Source organism: Natator depressus, chromosome 2 (assembly GCF_965152275.1).
Source record: "Natator depressus isolate rNatDep1 chromosome 2, rNatDep2.hap1, whole genome shotgun sequence".
In the NCBI taxonomy this organism is placed as follows: domain Eukaryota; kingdom Metazoa; phylum Chordata; order Testudines; family Cheloniidae; genus Natator; species Natator depressus.
Window position 1 is genome coordinate 187,506,348 of NC_134235.1, and position 22,685 is coordinate 187,529,032.

At 41.6% G+C, this 22,685-nt stretch overlaps 1 protein-coding gene across 1 annotated transcript in view; it reads right to left on the reverse strand.

Moving 5' to 3' along the window:
• LOC141982963 (collagen alpha-4(VI) chain-like) overlaps positions 1-22,685 on the reverse strand; it is an 89,585-nt gene that overhangs the window by 53,134 nt on the left and 13,766 nt on the right. Inside the window, 14 exon segments of the mRNA XM_074945574.1 lie at positions 2,822-2,875; positions 4,211-4,276; positions 6,282-6,344; positions 6,648-6,701; positions 6,789-6,833; positions 9,522-9,548; positions 10,071-10,142; positions 12,366-12,419; positions 14,925-15,017; positions 15,107-15,252; positions 16,692-16,730; positions 16,733-16,769; positions 19,246-19,595; positions 21,733-22,308. Coding sequence (XP_074801675.1) covers positions 2,822-2,875; positions 4,211-4,276; positions 6,282-6,344; positions 6,648-6,701; positions 6,789-6,833; positions 9,522-9,548; positions 10,071-10,142; positions 12,366-12,419; positions 14,925-15,017; positions 15,107-15,252; positions 16,692-16,730; positions 16,733-16,769; positions 19,246-19,595; positions 21,733-22,308 — 1,676 coding nt within the window.

The following is a 22,685-nucleotide window of genomic DNA, read 5'->3' on the forward strand; positions in this document are numbered from 1 at the left end:
TTCTGTATCCTATCCCTCCCCTCCAGCGTATCTACCACTCCTCCCAGTTTAGTATCATCCGCAAATTTGCTGAGAGTGCAATCCACACCATCCTCCAGATCATTTATGAAGATATTGAACAAAACCGGCCCCAGGACCGACCCCTGGGGCACACCACTTGACACCGGCTGCCAACTAGACATGGAGCCATTGATCACTACCCGTTGAGCCCGACAATCTAGCCAGCTTTCTACCCACCTTATAGTGCATTCATCCAGCCCATACTTCCTTAACTTGCTGACAAGAATACTGTGGGAGACCATGTCAAAAGCTTTGCTAAAGTCAAGAAACAATACATCCACTGCTTTCCCTTCATCCACAGAACCAGTAATCTCATCATAGAAGGCGATTAGATTAGTCAGGCATGACCTTCCCTTGGTGAACCCATGCTGACTGTTCCTGATCACTTTCCTCTCGTGTAAGTGCTTCAGGATTGATTCTTTGAGGACCTGCTCCATGATTTTTCCAGGGACTGAGGTGAGGCTGACTGGCCTGTAGTTCCCAGGATCCTCCTTCTTCCCTTTTTTAAAGATTGGCACTACATTAGCCTTTTTCCAGTCATCCGGGACTTCCCCCATTCGCCACGAGTTTTCAAAGATAATGGCCAAGGGCTCTGCAATCACAGCCGCCAATTCCTTCAGCACTCTCGGATGCAACTCGTCCGGCCCCATGGACTTGTGCACGTCCAGCTTTTCTAAATAGTCCCTAACCACCTCTATCTCCACAGAGGGCTGGCCATCTCTTCCCCATTCTGTGATGCCCAGCGCAGCAGTCTGGGAGCTGACCTTGTTAGTGAAAACAGAGGCAAAAAAAGCATTGAGTACATTAGCTTTTTCCACATCCTCTGTCACTAGGTTGCCTCCCTCATTCAGTAAGGGGCCCACACTTTCCTTGGCTTTCTTCTTGTTGCCAACATACCTGAAGAAACCCTTCTTGTTACTCTTGACATCTCTTGCTAGCTGCAGCTCCAGGTGCGATTTGGCCCTCCTGATATCTTTCCTACATGCCCGAGCAATATTTTTATACTCTTCCCTGGTCATATGTCCAACCTTCCACTTCTTGTAAGCTTCTTTTTTATGTTTAAGATCCGCTAGGATTTCACCATTAAGCCAAGCTGGTCGCCTGCCATATTTACTATTCTTTCGACTCATCGGGATGGTTTGTCCCTGTAACCTCAACAGGGATTCCTTGAAATACAGCCAGCTCTCCTGGACTCCCTTCCCCTTCATGTTAGTCCCCCAGGGGATCCTGGCCATCTGTTCCCTGAGGGAGTCGAAGTCTGCTTTCCTGAAGTCCAGGGTCCGTATCCTGCTGCTTACCTTTCTTCCCTGCGTCAGGATCCTGAACTCAACCAACTCATGGTCACTGCCTCCCAGATTCCCATCCACTTTTGCTTCCCCCACTAATTCTACCCGGTTTGTGAGCAGCAGGTCAAGAAAAGCGCCCCCCCTAGTTGGCTCCCCTAGCACTTGCGCCAGGAAATTGTCCCCTACGCTTTCCAAAAACTTCCTGGATTGTCTATGCACCACTGTATTGCTCTCCCAGCAGATATCAGGAAAATTAAAGTCACCCATGAGAATCAGGGCATGCGATCTAGTAGCTTCCGTGAGTTGCCGGAAGAAAGCCTCATCCACCTCATCCCCCTGGTCCGGTGGTCTATAGCAGACTCCCACCACTACATCACTCTTGTTGCACACACTTCTAAACTTAATCCAGAGACACTCAGGTTTTTCCACAGTTTCGTACCGGAGCTCTGAGCAGTCATACTGCTCCCTTACATACAGTGCTACTCCCCCACCTTTTCTGCCCTGCCTGTCCTTCCTGAACAGTTTATAACCATCCATGACTGTACTCCAGTCATGTGAGTTATCCCACCAAGTCTCTGTTATTCCAATCACGTCATAGTTCCTTGACATCACCAGGACCTCCAGTTCTCCCTGCTTGTTTCCAAGGCTTTGTGCATTTGTATATAAGCACTTGAGATAACCTGTTGATCGCCCCTCATTCCCAGTATGAGGCAGGAGCCCTCCCCTCACAGACATTCCTGCCTGTGCTTCCTCCCGGTATCCCGCTTTCTCACTTACCTCAGGGCTTTGGTCTCCTTCCCCCGGTGAACCTAGTTTAAAGCCCTCCTCACTAGGTTAGCCAGCCTGCTGGCAAAGATGCTCTTCCCTCTCTTCGTAAGATGGAGCCCGTCTCTGCCCAGCACTCCTCCTTCATGGAACACCATCCCATGGTCAAAGAATCCAAAGCCTTCTCTCCGACACCACCTGCGTAGCCATTCGTTGACTTCCACGATTCGACGGTCCCTACCCAGGCCTTTTCCTTCCACGGGGAGGATGGACGAGAAGACCACTTGCGCCTCCAACTCCTTTATCCTTCTTCCCAGAGCCACGTAGTCCGCAGTGATCCGCTCAAGGTCATTCTTGGCAGTATCATTGGTGCCCACTAAGGCTCATGGGTAGGCGGGGAAGGATTAGGCTTGTCTTTGGTGACTTTCCCAAGTTTCTAAGGCTCATGGAGAGTCCAAGGCCCCCACTGAGCACAAGGCTCAATGGTGGTCATAAATCAGGAATTCCTTGTATGATATATTTAAAATTTGGCAGAAGACTGTGCCTCCATCACAGACCAACCCTTCCAAACTTGAGGCCAATATTCCTTTGGTGTAGATTTTTTGTGTGGATAAAAAGTGGGGAGCAAAATAGGGCTTATAAATGGCAACATCATTGCATCCTCAACTATGGATCAGCTACTTCCATTCCATAAGGATAACTGCTCTTACATCAGTGCCCTCTTCACCCAACTCTCCTGGCACTCCATCTGTTCCCGGTTCTCCCTGCAAAATGAAAAGACACAATCAGCCTTTTAAAAAAAAAAATCAAGTATACATATTTCTTTTTATAGCCCTTCTTTGATATTTTTCCTGGAAATTTTTTCTTCTAATTGGATTGTAATCACCCAAAGCACAGCATTTGTTAGACCTAGTTCTGTGGAAAATGTGGTTAATTAAAAGTATCTAGCCAGAAGGAACTGGTCTGCTTTTCGGTTCCAACCCTTCAACCATAATCATCTGAGATTAGACAAAGGCTTTTGTGGGATCTTTTGTCTGTCCCTGTCTTCCAGAGAAAGCGGTGGGGATTCTGAGGAAAGATTAATCAGAAAGCAGTGACTTTTGTTGCCAGGAATTTATTAAAGTGCAGCTTTTCTCTGAAAAGCGATTATGCAAAAAGGGCAACTTCTTAAGGTCCGGGGCCTGATCCAAAGCCCACTGAAGTCAACAGGGGGGTTTCCGTTGACTTTAATGGTCTTTGGATTAGATCCTAGATATATTTTCACACAGTGACCAAGGAGTTTTTGAGATGTGACCAGATTTCATATGGATATGCCTATACCCACTGTATCTCTAACTTTGGTATTTGAATAGAATGTTGATAAACCCTTCCTTACAGCTTGGAAATCAAGAAATGAGGAACTATGGGCAGAGCTCCTTTGGTTATTTTATCTGTACTGCATCATTGCCTATCAAGATCAGGGCCACTGTACACACATATACTAAGTTTCAAGTTCCTGCCCCTATGCGCTTACAGCGAATCTAATTTAACCAGAAAGGATTCAGAAGACATTTTGTAAGCATATATCCAAAGCTGAAGAAACAGATCAGAAAGGAGTTCAGTCTACTCTTAAGGAATAAATCATTTTTAGCAAGCTGACAAGGATGATTTTGGTATTCAGAGTGCTTGATTTATTTTTTTTCTAAGCAGTATAGTATGAGAAATCCATGGTATTTCACTCATCAGAGTCCTATGAGAAATGAAGTTGGTGGCTCAATCCACCCTGAGAAGTCTTCTGTAGAAATATATTCATGCTGAATCCAGGTAACAAATTACAAATGATCTTCCTTCTGGTCAAACTGCATTCGACATCCATCAGCAAGCACAAAAACGTTACCAGCTCTAGGCACAGCATGGCGTTTCTATGGATTGATACAATAATAAAAAAGGGGCACACTTCTCCAAAGCCCTATGTGCTGCAGACACAGGTTATAAAGTAACATATAAAATTAAATAGCAGCTCACCCCCAACAACTGATAGAACTCAACCCTCTAAGAAACACACAGGTCTCCTCCCCACACAGCCCTGTTAGCCCTTAACAGTGCAAAGCTGTGTTTACCTGCTGCCCTGGCTTTCCTTTTTCACCCTCTGGACCAGAGACATTGTTGTTAATTCCAGGATCCCCCTGAAAAAGTCAAGACGATGTTAATTATTTTCGGCAATTTCTTCTTTGCTAGTGTAGCTGCAAAGGCAGGATATGGAAATAGGAGCAGAGTAATAATAATAATAATAATAAAAAAGGATTAATTCAGAAGATGATGGTAGCAAGAGGCCTCTGCAGATGCATTTCCACAATCAAAAATGAAAAGCTCTTTGCCCAAAGAGATGAAAAGAAAGTATCTGGATGGGCAATGAATTCAAGCTTGTAATTAAATGGTTGATCTGTCTGTTTAGGTATAATTACGCAGGGTCTATATAATAAGATTCCAGGATTGTCACTGTTTGTCATTCTGAAGCCTAAAATGTCTACTGAGTCAGTGGAAGTGATGGAAACAGCTACATGCATGGCTGAGAGTTCTTTTCTCTTAAGAATATCACCAGGTTCATTCATCACTGGGATTCACGGTCTGTTAACACACAAATTGTAAGTTCTCAGCCATTTTGCCTTTACAAACAACACCTGTGCAGTGTACAGCTACAGTAGCTCCGTGTCTAAGACATGCCTAGAGTCCCAGACCATTGTGATATAAGAGGTAACTCAACCAATCCTACCTTTACCCTAGAGCTAATTTGTATGCAACAGTTTCATTGGTTGCATAAGGGAGACTGCTCAGATGGTGGATTAACTGGCCCAACAGCCACACCCCTGCAAAAGTGGGGGTTTACATGTGCTGATAAGAACATAATCAGTGATCTTCAGCAAGATTTTATCCTGAAACGAATTGAATTATGCACAAATATTGTCCTTTTTTAATACAATACAGTGGGACTCAGGGAATGAAATCCTGACTGAAATCCACTGAAGTCATGACAATGGCTAAATTCTCATTTGCTTCAGTGGGGCCAGGATTTCCCTGATTGTTACTAGGACATCTGACAGTGTTCCCGTCTTAACTGAGCATTAGAAACTGGCAGGAGCCACATGATACTCTTTGCTATTTGGAGAAAAGGGCTGCAAAATGCACCTGAAAAGGTCCTGAACCTATGGTCTGGAGAGAGCAGAGCCTCCACTGCATTCTAACTCCTGGTCCTCAGACACAGCTGAAGCTGCTCCATAAGATTAGGGCTCTGCAGTTCATAACAAGGAGGAGTGAAGTAAAAAAGCAGCTGCTCTCTCCATCAGTGTACATTTCCAACCAGAAATCAGCCCCCGAGTTTCTTCTAGTGGAATCAGCAGTAACTCCTCCAGATGGCTGCAAATCTGTTTAGAGGATGGGGTTTCAGTTCAGCCAGCAAGTAGGGATTGCATGCCAGGATGGTTACAGAAGGGGCTGTGTTACCATGGATAAGGAAGCAGTGAGGCCTGTGCTCCTGCCCCTTTCTGGTATTATTAAGATGGGTATGTATCTTGGGGCATCCACAGATTTCAGGTGCCAAACCTCCAGCCATTAATGAGAGGGGAACTCTCAAAATTCCCTATCAGAGACAGGCAGGAAATAGTTTTCTCATCCAGCAAAAATCCCATCAGAGGGAGAGTGAGAAAGAGAGAGACCCCCCACCCTGGAATAGCCAAAAGTCCCCGGTCTGTCTGAGTCATAGCAAGGAACTAAACCTGCGTCTTCCACATCCCAACTGAGTTCCCTAACCACAGGTCTGTTGGATATTCTGGGGTGGGGATTTCTCTCTCTGACCAGAAATTCCACCCTAGACCTGAGAAACTGATACATTTCCACAAAATGTTTCAGTTTTATCAAACTGGCATTTTCCAACCAAAAGCCATTTAATCATAAAAATTCCTGACCAGTTCTATTCCCGATTTCCTCAGCAGGGTAGTGCATGGTCCAGGATTATCAGGATGCCCTCAAACATTACAACAAAATTGACATTTGAGGCAACTTCATCACCAAAATCTGGACATAACATGACAAATCTGGACTCAAAGATGAAGGTTAAAAGCTCTATTGCTATTCACTTCACTGAAAGTCTTTTCAGCCTGTCAAAAGTTAAGAGATACCACAGACTTTACTTACATGGTCTCCTCTTAGACCAGGCTCTCCACGCTCACCCAATTCTCCTCTAGGTCCTTTTCTACCCTTAAGTCATGAAGAAAGCGCATACAATTAGAATACAGGTAGAGAGCTACAGTATTAATGTCATCGTTAGATCTTTAGGGCCAGATCCTCACTGCCATAAATTTGCATAACTCTATTAAATCAATGGAGCTACACTGATTTGCAACAGATGAGAATCTGGCTTTTACACTTAAAATATATCTAACCAGTTTATATCAAATAATTAGAGAATGTGCAGCTGTTAAGAGGTCACAGAGGTTGCAGATTTGGCAGTAAAGGTTGGAAAGGTGACAGAAGCTTCCATCAGGGCTAAATACACTTTACCTGTCTTCCTGCGCTGCCTTTTTCTCCAGAAGATCCAGGAGATCCTCGTTTTCCCTAGAAAAATAAAAATACAAACAAACAATGTTCTTTCTTTCAGGTGAACCTCATTAATTTAATTCAGTACATGTGAATAAAGGTTACCTCCGATCCATCAGTCCCATCAATTCCATTTTCACCATCTTCACCCTGTTGGTATAAATAAAAATCCACATTAGCACACTAGTGAGCATTTTGGGGCAAGGAACCTGTCTTTCTATATGTACAGTAAAGCACCTAACATGATTTTGAATACTTTCAAAAGAAAGAATAATAGTTATTAAAAATATGAACTTCTTCAAGAATAAGAACCCTCTTTACTTTGCCATCAGTCATTTTTTCACATCTCCTTTACCACTTGCAGCATCCTTAAAATCTCAACAGCTTCCAGTATATAATCAGTTTGCATTTGATCTAGCATTTAGGTTCTCTTGTATTTTTGGTGCTCAATTGTTTTACTTATTTACAGTGTACTGTGTTCTTTTTAGGGCATTTTATATTGTGGTTGTTATACTTAACAGCTGGTAACAATTCATAGATTATTTATGGATTCAAAGATGACCTCCTGTATAACACAGACTAGGAAACTTCCCCAAAATAATTCCTAGAGCATCTCTCTTAGAAAAACATCTCTTTACTGGAAGTACAAACTATGTAAGAGTTTTGTAGACTTTGGGACAAATAAAGGCAATCCATTTTAATGGATTGTTTTAATAGAATTGTGCTTATTGGCATCAGGGTGGATTTTGATACTTTGACTCTAAAACAGCTTCACTCAAAACTGTGAATGCCTCCATGTTGTGTTAAAGATGTCATTTATCCAAACATTCTTAGAGCCAATCTGATGGGTGTGTAATTAGTGTTGAGACACCTGCTTTTGATTACTCCTTTCCCAGGGCAGCAAGGGCTAAGAGCTCTGAGAGGACGACCTAGTCAGATCCAGTGGAAAGCCAATGATTCCTCTGGTTGATCTCAGAAAAGGGTTAATGGGATCTGAAAGTAGTCCAGTCAGTCCTTCATCACTGAAATTCTTCAGCCAGGAGTTTTGTTTTTTTACAGGACTGGTAGGACTAATACATTACACAATCTACAGTCACCTTTTTGTATTGCAGCTGAGATCATATCACTAAAAAAATCAGAGCAAGTATCAGCCATTTCTGGAAGACAATGTCTTATAAAATAGCAACCCAAACCTCAGAAGCTTGTAATGTGAACTTGCTGTTCAGATGAAGAATTTGACCTTTGAATGTAATTGTCCTGAAGATTTACAGCTACAAGACATTAATGTCAGTGGGGGAACTCCTGAAATGTTTTAGAATTGCCCTAGTAGTTTTCTTTTAATTGAAAACTAAATGGAGTGCTCATCTTCTCCTTTTTGTTTACCCTTTACAAAAAGAAGAAATCTGATGCTCAGCTGGAATAAAGAAAGAGATGAAAAGGGACCTTAAATTGTTTTGTTACCTTGAGAATTGAAATGGGTAATACGCAAACACCCTGAAAGTGACTTTAAGGGCCTCTTCTAAAGACCATTGAAGTCAATGGGACTCAATCTGATAGCTCTGATATCTTCGATATCTTCGTAAATTGTTGTTAGCTTGGCCTTGGCAGTAATTAGCACTATATATTACATGCTTATGGGGCAAATTTCATTAGTTAGTGAAGGAGAGAAAATTAGACTGTTCCAAATCTCTTAGCTCATAAATCAGTGTTTACTGTATAAATATTCCACAACCACATCCTAAGAGATCACCACTTTTGTTTTTGCATTTTTTTATTTTTCTTTCTTGTGTTAACAGATCTGACCCCAAGTTTATAGTATCACATACCAAGTACAGCTTTTTCTAAATAACTGTCTCTAAAAGGCTTGGATGAGACCAAAGTTCTGATTCTCTTGACCTTACTGAGTTACCAGTATTGAATCCTTTCTTTGAAGTGGAGAGTTTCATTTTTAAATAACTTAAGAGGACACAATGAGCAGAGTGACTGAAGCACGTGTTATGGCTGAGATGCACATCCCAGATGAGAATGTTAGCAATGAAAGATATACGCTTTCCAAATGAAGTTTCGTAATGGTAGCCAAAAAAGGTGAAGGAGTCTTTGTATGTCAATAGGGTGGGCTTTGATTCAAGGACTGCACTAGTTTTTAGACTGCACTTTGTCTACGGAACACACATTAAGGCTGACATTTTCCTAAGGCAATTAGGCATTCTACTATCATTGGGTTTCAGCGTGATTTGGATACCTAACTCCCCTAGGCTCTTCTGAAAATCCCACCCTAGATTTCAGTCCATTTGAGCCAAAATCAGCAATGGTTTTGAAATCAATAATCGGGGCTGAATTGACCGTTCTTTTACTGTTATGTGTTTTAGATCTTTAGAAAAAGAGAAAGGTAAGGGAATTCAGGAAACAGACTTACCTACTCCCAGCACCTTTGCATTACCTCCTAGAACCAGCTAACCAGAGCTAGGGGAAGTTCTGGCAAACCTCTCTTGTGCCCCCAATAGCCATAATTTGGCCCTTGGAATAGTGTCACATTGGTAATTACTGCTGACTTTTTCACTGTGAGCAATTTAGGTCAAATTTCTGCAGTCATTCAGTTCAACTGAATCACACATCCATCGTCTCTTAATAGTCTAGGAGCAGTTCCCAACCCAGCATACATTTGCACAATTATATTGCAAATCCACACAATGTTTTTAAACTCAATTTTTGATACCCTTTGCCTTTGGGTCTTTAGCTAGCTTTCATACTTTCATCCTACAACATAAAGTAGAGATGACAGGACTGTGTATAATCAAGAGCCGTTTTATTGGAAGAAATTATAGAAAGAACACATACCCGAATTCCTCGATAGCCTCTTCCTCCCTGAAATTAAAAATAAGTTCTGTTAAAATTTAAACTATACCAAAAAACAGCTGAAGTGTTTTCAAGAGCTGGTGCAGGAGCAAGAAGCAGCTTGCTGAATCGATCACAGGCAGCTGCCAATGAAGGATCGAGTTTCAGGATCTACCCCATGAAAGCTCCTCGGTGCCCCACGGCAAATTGACATTTCTGTTCCTGTCCTAGCAATCAGGTTGGTTTGGCTTTAACTCCTCACTAGGGCTCTGTAGCAGCTCCATGGGTGGGAGATTCATTGGAGAGCTGCTGAATCAGCAGACTGTCCAGCCACCATTGCAATGTTCTTGTCCTGGCCAGCACCATCTAAGACTAGATACAAGACCAGCACACCCAGAAGCTAGAGGGTCACTCTGGTATTCTGAAAACAGGGCATAGCCATCCATAGGTCCTTAAAGAATGCAAAGAAGGGAACTCTTCTAGGTGCAAAATAGGTATATGGAAAGTAAAAATAAAAGGGGGGGAGGGATAAAGAATTCTTCTAACACTTGCCTTAGGACCTCTAACACCCGGGCATCCTCCTTCTCCTTGAGTTCCATTGAAGCCCATTGGACCTCTCTCCCTCTACAAAGCAAGGTAGAATGTTAAAATTCATGCGTTAAAAATTGGTCACTTGTTATTTAAAAAGCTACAATTAAAGCAAGCCAGAGTTCTTTAACTATCATCATCCACTGCACTAGGGACCTGACTAGGGCCCACTGAACTCAATGGGAATCCTCATATTGTCGTCAAAGGGCTTTGAGTCAGTCCCTGCAAAGTTGGAGCTGCATCACTGTTCTATGTACTTACTATCATGTTATGTTTTGTCCCCCCACCACACACAAAAAACTTCCTGACTCTGAAATCTTGATTTTTGAAGATTGATTCTTTTTAAAACTTTTCCTGAACTGAATACCCCTTTCCTCTCATATGGACATCTAGTCTTGGAAGGATTATTCCATGCGTCTCTTAGGGATGACATGTAGACTGGTGAAAAGATACAGATATTTTGTTTGCAGTGTTGTTGTAGCTGTGTTGGTCCCAGGATATTAGAGAGACTAAGTGGGTGAGATAATATCTTGTTTTGGCAAAAGAGACAAGCTTTTAAGCTTACGCAGAGCTGTTCTTCAGGTCTGGGAAAGGAACTCAGAGTGTCACAGCTAAATACAAGGTGGAAGAATCTTTAGCAACAATCTTGTCTCAGAGATCACATCTGTAATCTTTGAAAAAACTGGAGACAATTTAGGAGCATCCAGGAGCAGCCCCCAAAGACAGCAGCAAAATCTTTCATGAAGACTCATTAGAGTATTGTCTTAAGAAAAAAACAAATTCAGAGTAAGAGAGAGAGAGATCATTTGGGGTCTGATTGTGAAAGACCTTTGCAAAGACAGACAAGGGAGGAGGAGGGCACAAGGAGCCTTGTACCTCTTGTGCAGTCCCTGGGCCCTCTTCTCTACCAGTGTAATTACTCCAGATTTACACTAGTGCAAATGGGATCAGAATCTGGTTCCAGGTATAAAATAGTGATATACTGGCACAACATTATACAAAAGTGCAAGGGCAATAATGCAGCAGCATTCTGGACCTTACGCATAGCCCCATGTCCTACTGGACACATTAGACCTAAATTATGAGCTGGTTATCATGGAATAATAAAGCAGGGAGCCTGTAGTTATGTGGTACTGCCCCTTCAAGTTCTCCCCTCCTCAGTGCACCACCCATCTTAGTCCAGCACAGTATAATCAGCACAATATACCTTGTGTTAGTTATTTTATTACATTCGATTGTTTTGGCTTCCTCAAATTCTCAATGTACTGCAGATTTTTATATTGAAGTCAGGAAAAGCTGGAGGGCTTAGCAGCTGAAAGGGGAAAGTGGGGACATGGGAGTTGCTTTTAGGTTATAACACCCATGAGGCAATGAGGAATCAATGCATTTCCTTTTTCCCTCCCCTTTCTTGGCAGGGATGGAGGTGACCTGAAATTTTGGAAAGTTCATTTCTTCCATCTTTCTGCTGCTTAAGGTGAGTCATGGCCTCTGGGGTTGGAGGGCACAGCAACAGAGTGCTTTCTCCACAATCCCAGTTTGGAGGCGTTCTCCCACGGCCGGCACCAACCAGGCTGTCTTCTGGTCAGCCCCAGACAGTATCTCCAGTGGCAAGGTCAAGCTAGCCAAGCACACGCCAAAGCAGAAATTACTCCCATGGGGCTTGCATGCTTGTATATAGTTATCTCAGAAGGGGTTTTTGATGTGCATCAATAAAGTCTTTTAGGAGAGATGTTCAAGTGACGTGGCTGCAACACTATAAAACTAGTTCTCTGTTTATACTGGAAAATAAATTAATTTTTGTTGGCCTTCTCTGGGTGATGTCCCAACAGAATTTATGATTTTAAAAAGGAGGAAAAGAACATTTCTAGCCTTTTGAGTGTGTTATGCTGAAGTCTACAGCAGTAATAAATAACTCATTGCAAAGCCGTTGGTAAATGCACCAAAAATAATAACCTTATGCTGCTATACTTGCAATTGGCTTTTCTTATGATTTGCTGGTTTATGCTGAGAGGGAAAGGATGGCCTTGTGTGAGAGGCACATGACTGTAAATCAGGAGCTCTGAGTTCTACTCCGAGCTCCGCAACAAGTAGATGTGATGTTGGCAAATCATTTGGTGCTACGTTCACCAAAAACTATGTGCAGTAGAAGTCGTAGGCAATCCCCTTTCTGTGTACAAACGGTGGTGGTACATTTTCCAAGGTCTGTGGGGGGTTCCCAACATCCCCCTTAAAATGAAGGAAGGCAAAATGTTTACTTACAATTCCACCTTCCTCACCAGGATGGCCAGGAGATCCCTTGAAGCCTACACCTCCCTGAAAGAAACAAATGAATAAGATAAAACTGTCTCAGTTTTCCTCTTCCGCAACACAGTGCTCCTTTACATTTGATTACAGGAGGGTGGCTGCAGAACCGTGCATGTGCATATAGAAAACATACCTTTCAAACCAGAGTCGATTGTAAAGGGGAGAAAAAAAGCTGCAACTTGGACATTTCCACAACCACTACTAAAAGCCGTATACACTTGAGAAATAATCATTAGAACAGTGTTCAGGATAAGCCTTTGGTGTGCTCTCTGGTGACAGCCAGAGAGATCATTGATCGGTTTGATTTTATTCAATAACTTCATTAATGATCTGGAATAGGAAATAATAGACATGCTAACAAAGTTCACAGAGGGTACTATATTGTAAGGAGTTAGATACCATTGAGAACAGAGAAATAATATATTCCAAAGAGACCTAGAGATATTAAAAATATATGCAAAGACTAAATTTATTTTTGATTTGGAATGATGAAAAAAACTCATGGTCTCTTGGGGAAAATAACCCAAAATGCAAATATTCAGTGTGCAGGAGAAGCCTGGAAAACCAAAATGCTGAAAAAGAACTAGGAATGGCAGTGGACGGGCAATTAGTCATGAATTTTCAATATAATACGGCAGCAAAGTTTGCTTGAACGATTGTCGGCTGCATTTGCAAAGGCTTCATATCACAGGACAAGGAGTTAACAGTCTTTCTCTACACAGCCCTGCTGAAACTGTATCTTCCATATAGCTTTTATCGTCTGGACACCATATTGCTGGAAAGATATTGACAAAATAGAGGGGTTCATAGAAGAGCAGCAAAAATAAGCAAGGAGCTGACAGGATTGATTTATGAGTAAAAATAAGAACTGCATACATACATCTTGCCTAAGTGAGGACTAAGAGGGCTATAATAACGGTGAACAGATATCTGAAGAGGGTGTTTAAATTTTTCTGTGACTATTAAAAATAACCTGAGAAACTGTCTTTCAGAAACCCTGGGTGTTTGCCATAAAAGAGTGGTTTTTACATCTTTCTTTTCCTTCCTACAAAGTATACACTGTCAAGATGATGACTTATTTATAGGAAATAGTTAATTAAGCCTCTCTGGATGGCAAATTATCCATGAACAGGCAAATTTTGTCTGCTACTGGAAATTGTTTGAGCATTATACAGGCGCATATTCCAACATGTGGGTTATTTACAAATTATTTGCTTCAATTATTCAATATTTGTGATGTCAGACAATTCACTCTGATCACATGATAAAGTTTCACCTTCCTGAGTGGATGACAAATTTTTATAAACAGCAAAAGGGAAAACAAATCCAGGTCAAACAGAGTAACCAGTGCACAGATCTGCACAAGTTTTTGATTTCAGAGAATATTTTTGTAACTAAAAGAATGATGCTATGAATGTTAGCCTAGAATGAAAGAAAAGGGTTGTGAATGCAAAATGTTTGGCTCTTGTTTGAATCAATGTTTGCAAATACTTCCCCTCCTTCCTCTCCAGTCCATATTCATTCAGCAACAGTGTATTATAACCAATTGTTTGTCTCTCTTCTAAGTGAGACACATTTTTCACTCTGCGTTTTATTAAAGAAGCAGATAGAATGGAGAGGGCCAGATCCTGCCATGCTCTGTGACAAGAAAAAGAAAGGAGGCCAAAGCTGAAATATCTGGAACTTAATCTCTGGGCCTCAGTTTATTCATATGTAAAATGGTTAGAACAACAATACAGGGGTGTTACAAAGCAAAGCTTAATTAATTAATAACAAGTCTCTCAGATAAATGGCACTATAGCAACTCAAAGTAGTATTATTAAATATTATACAAGAAAAATGGCTACGGTTTGTTTTATAAACCAGCCTCTGTTTGGAGTGGCTGGCATGTTCCATGTTATAGCACCATTCCAAGTGGGAAAACTTCAACCAGTAGAGCCCCCCCATAACCTGATCTGATGGATTTCAGGAAAATATCGGAGAAAGCAACGTGAGTAACAAGATTTTTTTAAACAGAAAGTTTTGGAAGGACAGTACGATGCCAGGTGTGGCAACTCTGGCACATGGATGCAGTGGTGGGATGAGAAAGAGGAACGAGAAAGCATAAGAGAGGTGATGTTGGTGACCGGTGGGAAGCTGGCTAGCGTTCAAACTGCTCATACAGCAGTAGTAAGCTACCAAAGGCAATTAGCCATAATTACTAATAAAGCTCATGGTCAAGTGAGGAAGGGACAGGGTTATTTCTGATTACTGAATTGGCCTAAGGAGCGTGTTCAATGGCCATTAGTGTCAGAAGTCACACAAGCCACCTGTTTTTCTGTGTGTTTTACTGGTCAATATTTTTATAAGAAAAACATATACTAGGATAAAATTTACATTAGAGAAATGATCAAGCTTTTGTTTCCTGTTGTACTGGCAAGATTTGCAGGTGTTTTATGTGTATAACACTGAACTACTTTAAAGAAAGATTGGCAAAACAAACTAACTAACCAGTAGACATTTTTGTACACTTACCTTCCTCCCAGGAGGTCCAGTTACACCACGAAAACCATGTTCTCCAACACACTTAGCAAGAATATTGCAGCATTTTCTTTCAGCAACCACGTCCTGCAAAACAATTCGTGATATACTAGTTTATCAATCAGATTGTCAAAACGTGATGGTTTTGTCTTTGTTCATATCACAAAGGGACTTACAAGTTCTTTCCGTAAGATGTTTGGAAGTTCTGGAAATCCAATGCTCAGAGGTTGCTTGTATCCAAATCCTCTGCCAAACTCTATTTCCTGAAGTTCATTCAAATCCTGTATATTTTCCAGGCCAACCATTAAAAGTGCATCAAGGCCTTAAAAAAGAAATATGTTAAAACTGTTGTTTACCTGATCTGCTTTAATAATTAGAATAATGACCGTAAATTATTTGGTTTTTGAAGTGACCCATAGATAGAGCTGGTCAGGAATTGTTCAATTAATCTGTTTTGTCGAAAAAATGTGGATTCGTCAAAACCAAAACCATTTGCAGAACAGGGTTGGGGTCGACAAATTTACCAACTCAGAAAAATGTTGAGGAAAGGATTTTGAAAATGTCAGTTTCATTTTGATATTTTCAAAATGAAAAGTGCTGGTTTTCCTGTTCAAAATGACTTTTTGTTTCAAAATTTGAGCTAACTGGAGGTTAAAGAAGAAAGAAGGTTGAAACCAAAATGAGACATTTCAAAAGGTTTCAACTGACCTGAAATGAAAAATGTCGACTTTTCAGTTGGTGAATATTTTCATGAGCAGACAGCTACTTTCTGTAGTAGAATTCCTCCCAAAGTTATGTTGCCTCCTGAAATGCAGTGTCTTAGGCAAAAAGAAAAGGAGTACTTGCGGCACCTTAGAGACTAACCAATTTATTTGAGCATAAGCTTTCGTGAGCTACAGCTCACTTCATCGGATGCATCCGATAAAGTGAGCCATAGCTCACGAAAGCTTATGCTCAAATAAATTGGTTAATCTCTAAGGTGCCACAAGTACTCCTTTTCTTTTTGCAAATACAGACTAACACGGCTGTTACTCTGAAACCTGTCTTAGGCAGCCATCTATTTACTCTGTGCTTACATCTATTCCTTGCTATTACAGCAAGGTGAGAGATCATCATATAGTCTCTGATCTTAGACTTAGAGAGGAAAATAGAGGAATCTGGACATTTAAATCACGCTAAAAGTGGCAGAAACAAAAACAGTCAGCCCTCTTGGTTTAATAAAGAAAGATTATTAGCCTAGAATGAAAATGGAGCTGGTGGCAGAAACCCTCATGATGATACTGGGAGAGGTAAAGTCTACAATTTATTCAGGGAAGTGACAGCCCTGGCTCACTCAGAGAAGGGAGGGTGCTCATCAAGAATTCTTGGGCAATGCCACAACCATGCAAATCAGCATGAGTATGTGGAAGGTCTGCAGTGGGAGAGGAATGTAGCACTCTTTGAGTATGTCTGCATTGCAAAATAAACCAAAAACCCCACAGCAGCAAGTCTCAGAGCCCAGGTTGACTTACTTAAGCTTGCTGAGCTAAAAATAGCAGTGTAAACATTTCCTTTTGAACTGGAGCTCAGCCTCTGAAACCCAGCAAAAGATGTGGGTTTCAGAGCCTGAGCAAGAACGTCTACACTGCTATTTTTAGCCCCAAAATGTGAACCTGAGTCAGTTGACCCAGGCTCTGAGACTCGCTGCTTGTGAGGCTCTTTTTGCATTGTAGATTTATCTTCTGATGCAATGCAATGCTGGGCTGTCATAACAGGCCATACCTTTAATGCGAAGGGAGTCTGCTGTTGTTCTGAGCATTTTATAGTATCATCCAGCCCATCTGTAAACACTAAAAGAACCTATGAAGAAAACAGTGAATTACCATGGTGGTTAGCAGAAAATATGAAAAAACAATAACCATAATAATATCACCACATCTTTTCCTGGGTAGTTCTCAAAGCGCTGTGCAATCTTTGATGAGTTGAAATTTCAGGTTAACTTAAAAATTGCAATTTAGTATTGAAAATTGGTGACAATGTAGCTTAAAAAGGACAGAGTCATGGTAATTAAGCCCCAAAATATCTCTGGTTTGACAGTGGCTCCATTTGGAAGGATTTACCTTGTAGACTGCAACTTTTATTAGTGTAAACAGTTCAATTAAGTACCCAGGTGTTCTGGGCAAGGGGCCATTTCTATTCTTGTTTACAATTTGAAGGACTTTCACTGAAGTCAGTGGAGTTCTCCAGATTGACCCTGTTGTAACTAAGAGAATTTAGAGCAAGCAGTGTTTTTCCTTTGGGTGATGGCAGTCCAGGACTGAATTTGTCAGACTAACAACATAACAATGCTGGGCTGGGTTCTCTGGTCCATTCTGCCTACTTGATGCTTGATTCAGCCATAGCTGGACAGCAAAGAATTCCCCAAGCACACAAGAACTCTCCACTGGTGTAAAGCTGGCATATGCGGCTGAGTCAGCTCCTGTGCCAGCCACTCCACACCCCCAAGGTAGGAGGAGAGAAGGGGCATATTAACACCAAGACAGCGGGTATTGGTGAAGCAAAGCTTCACTACCCCTATCCTCCAATGGTATAAAGTCTCCAGTGGCATAAATTAGATCAGGCCCCCCATCTGCCCTAGTGGAGCTCAGATGCAGTGGCAAATTGAGCCCCTGCTGTGCAAATAATCTATCACAAAGTGTTGGAAAGTACATTTCTGTTCCCACTCTAAGCATGGTGGGATCAGTTTTTGATTGGAATAAATCCAAGTCTTGCTCAGTTAATGACTTCAAGATTGGCTTCAGTATTCCATAACCAAACATAACAATAAACAACAGATGAACATCAAACTACAAAGAACCAGAATCATTGAGTCTCATCCAACTGATGAGCAAAAACTTATTGCTGTTCAGTGACCTATGAAAAATGAATTCAGGATGTCAGTCCTGTTCTAAGTAAATAGTCAGGTGTTTATGTCACGCACACAAGTGCCAGAACAAAGGGCAATAATGGGTGCCCTTCTGGCTGTCGCCAATAATTAAATGGGTATGAAGTCTGAGCTACCTTCCAATTCCTAGAATGGTGACGACAGTGGAGTCATACAGATGTAGCTAAAAGCAGCATTAGGTCTGCAGGATCTTTGTTACTCGTCATCATCCATGAGGAGGGAAGAATTCAGCTCAACTCTCAGATTCCACATTGCATTAGTAGAATTGGCAGTTAGAAAAACAACATTTTTATAGGTAAACTGAGCAAATTTGTTCAGAAATCATTGAGATGCAATACAAGTGGACCCTCATGATGCCATTTCATAGTCGTCATTCAGAGAAGACTTGCACTTTACAGATTTTAACAGAAAAAGAAGAAAAACCCAAAACATTAGATATGCACCACTCCACACACCTATATAGAGAAGAAAGAATTCTAAAAATGCTGAATATGGAGTTTATATTCTTATCTGCCAGCATGGGGATTTGTGTCTGCGCCTCAGAATGGAAGTGAGGATACACTTTTCAGTGAGCATTCTAAATTAAATTAAGAGCACTCTAAACTAGCAATACCTTATAAGAATTCAGATAAGGTCTCCCTGGAAGATGCACTTAATATCCTAGAGGGGCTAAAGTGCCTTTCCTGAACTGGGATGTTTTTTCTGAATCAGGGCTTTAGTATGTAAAATTCTTTCCAGAACTAGTTTCTTAATCAGAAAAAAACATAAAAGGCACTGAATCTGAAATACTAGGAGGTGTCTAATTTCTATTCAAGTCAATGGAAAGGTTCCCCTTGACTTCAATAGGGATTGGATCAGCCCTTTAGACGTTTGCTTTCTCTTGGTCTCATTTCAACCTGGATGAACTATTTGCAGTGGACATGTTAGTCTACAGATATAGCCACTTCTCTGTTCATAAATTATCCATTGATAGACCTTGACTTTACTCATTTGTTATTTGAAATTATGTATAAGTGGTTTCTGTGAATATGTTTCTGACATGAAACATTCGCAATGATGTTTGCTTTGAGTCATTACTACCTGGGTTGTGTGATTAGCTATCTATTACAGAGTATTGTTCTGCTCCTTAATCTACTAACTGCTTCCAAGATGGACAAGTGAAAACTTCCCATGTAAGTACTTGCGAGCATATGGATTTGCCCAAGTATTTGAATTCCAGGAGCAAAAATTCACTCACAGAATTGTTTGCAGTAAGGGGTCATGAATGCTGTCAAAATGAATTCAAGGATTTATCTAAAAGAGCATTAATGATGTTTTTATTTCCTATGCAATGTTCACCAGCATTAGACTTAATATACTTTGAAACAATATAATTTATTCCATTTTATTTACCTTCACTTTAGCAGAGGTCAGGCTGAGGGATTTCTCCCAAAATGACTGTAAGAAGTCTGCATTCAGATATGTGTCCACAATTGTCTGTACAACTAGGAATTTCTGGACGATCTCTTCGTCATAGGCTTCAAAATCGGAGTCAAACAAGGACTGGCCGTTCTGTGCAAACACTTGGTACTTGAACCTGATGTTGATTTGAGACTCAAGAGTACAGCTGTTGTTAGTCAAGGACTCCATCCTGTGTAGAAGTTTGGGCAGGTACTTTTGCAGTTTCTGCTTCTCATGCAGTGCAGATATAGGCTTCATGCGCCTTGAAATATCAATTCCTACAGAAACATCTATGTTGCAGTCTGAGAAGGGGATAGGGAAGAAAATCAGTCATCAAATCCAAGCACTATTTTATGATCTTGATTTCTATCTGTACCAGTGACAAAACATGCTCAGTTTAAAACTGGGAGAATTAGAGAGCCAGATCTTCAACTGGTGTAAATTGGTGTCACTCCATTGACTTGCATGGGGCTATGTCAATTTACCCCAGCTGAGGAGCTGGTTTATATTATTGCACATAGTCTCTCTAAACCACCTAGCTAGGAAATAGCACCAGCACTCAACCCTGTAAAACTATTTCTATGTGATATTATTTACTGCTGGATTTGTTCTTCTGGGGCCGCATGCAGGGAGCCTGCCTTAGCCCCACGGCACCAGGGGTGGCGGCAATCCCGTGGGCTGGATCCAAAGCCCTGATGGGCCAGATCCGACCCACAGGCCGTAGTTTGCCCACCCCTGCTTTAGCCACTGTCTGCATAGTTGTGGATGCACTGGTCATGTCCCACCGACCCAGCTTCCAAGCTGCAAGTCTCCCAAATCATCTGTGGTGCTCAGAGCAAGGTGCCTGATTCTGTGTCAGTCTTCTAGACAGGACAAGAAGCTGGAAGTCTAGAAGCCCTGAAAGCCATGGCTGAGCTGGGAGCGTCAGAGCATGGGCTGTATTTCATTTCAAAAGTTTTCTAAATGAAACATTTCAATCATTTCGAAAAATTTTTTTTCAGATTTTCCCTTCCACAGGAAGTTTCTAAAACTGTTACTTTTCATTCCAAAAATGGAATGTTTGTTTGTTTGTTTTTTAAAGAATTTCCCATGGAACAGAATTTCCAGTTTTCACCCAGCTCTGCTACCAACTCTTGCATGAAAATAGGAGCTTTGCGTTTCTTATGAGTTAGTCTGCACCTGCTGCTTATGTCCTGCTGAAGTTCTAGGGCCAGATTTAGTAAAATAGGAGCTTTGTGTTTCTTATGAGTTAGTCTGCACCTGCTGCTTATGTCCTGCTGAAGTTCCATCTGGCCCTAGAACTTCAGCAGGACATAAGCAGCGGGTGCAGACTAACTCATAAGAAACACAAAGCTCCTATTTTCATGCAAGAGTCGGTAGCAGAGCTGGGTGAAAGTTGGAAATTCTGTTCCAAGGGAAATATATATATTTAAAAGTTTCATGTTTTGGAGTGGAAAAAAGAAGCCATGGCATGCTTATATATATATTGTAACAGGGTCGGGCTAGATGGCTACAGGAGAGTGATAGAAGGCAGATATATTAGCCCCAGATTAAGCGGGTCCCTTTTCCCTGGGTAAGGTAACAGGGGCGGTTCCAGAACAATCCGGAACTTGCTGGAACCAATTAAGGCAGGCAAGGTAATTGGGACACCTGGAGCCAATTAAGAAGCTTCTAGAATCAATTAAGACAGGCAGGCTAATCAGGGCACCTTGTTTAAAAAGGACCTCACTTCAGTCAGTGAGGGGCGCCCAAGGAGCTGAGAGTGAGCGGGCATGCTGCTGGAGGACTGAGGAGTACAAACACTATCTGGCATCAGGTCCTGTGGTGAGGATAAAGAAGGTGTTGGGAGGAGGCCATGGGGAAGTAGCCCAGGGAGTTGTAGTTGTCACACAGCTGTTACAAGAAACACTGTAGACAGCTGTGATCCACAGGGTCCAGGAGCAGAGGGCCCAGGTTTCCCCCATACCCCCAACTCCCTATTGGATACAGGAGTAGTTGTCCTGGACTGTGGGTCCCACCAGAGGGGAAGGTGCCTGGCCTGTCCCCCGACCCCACTAGGTGGATCAGCAGAGACTGTGGGGATTGTTCTCCTTCCGTTTCCCCATGCTCGCCAGTGATGAAGTTAGCTGAGTGAATGGCAGGTTTGAGCCACTAGCAAAAGTGGCCAAACTGAGGGCTGCTGTGAATCCCTGAGGCAAGCAAATCCACCAATAAGCGCAGGACCCACCAAGGCAGAGGAGGAACTTTAACTATATATATATATATATATATATATATATATATATATATATATATATATATATATATATATATATATATATATATATATATATAAAATTATCTATGATCTACAGAAAAGTGATTTCTTTCCTTTGCTTAATCACAAAAGTGTGGGACACTTTAGATAGATATACTCAATAAAAGATTTCTGTGACTTACCCTGGCTAGGACGATCTTCCAATTCACAGATTTCAGTGACAACCTTCCTCTCTATGGTTTTCAGCTCTTCAAAATTCTCCAGCACATACACCCTGCGTGCATCACCGGCAATTCGAAGCAACTCAAATGAGTTTGGACTTCCTAGGCCAATTGCAAAGATGTGTGTCCCATCATTCCTCACAGCAATAGCTGCCTCATCCACCATGTCGTTAGACTGCCCACCAGTAATCACTACTAGGCTTTACAAAACTCCTTGTTTTTTCCTGCCACCATTGGCAGTCTCAAAAAAGCTCTTGACAAACCTCAGACCTTTGCCAGCGAAGGTGGAGGTCTTTAACTGGACAATGCTTTCAATCCGTTCCTTTATGGCTGTGTCGGAGTGGAATTCATTGAGATATATTTCCTTCTGGGGATCTTTGCTGTACTGGATCACACCAACTTGGACTTTGTCCTGAGCGATAATAAAACTGTCCACGATTTCCTTCATGAATGTTTTCATGGCAGAAAAGTTACTTGCAGGTATTCTTTCTGACCCATCAATCAAGAATATAAGATCTGCCTGTTGGTTGCCACAAGCTGCAGGGGGGAAAAGAATTTACTTAGCTATGCAAATCTGGGAGAGTTCAGTCATTGCCTTCGTTCTCATCCATTTCACCTTTCCAACACCCTGCCCTCTTTGGGTGAAATTTCCCTCTGGGCAGAGATGCCAGCACAAGGGCAATCCACCACATAAGTTCCACTTAAACCCTTAGGTCCTCTGTGCAGAAAGAAACGTCACCATGTTTCAAGTAGCAAATGCTGGGAGAAACTAGCTCCTGGACACTTTATACACCATAACTATGACTTATTATGGAGAGACGGTGAGACTAGACTATGCAGAACCTGTGTCTGAAGTCAGGCTGTCAGCGGAATAAGGTTAATCTTTAATTCTCACTGAATGACAAGCAAGTGGT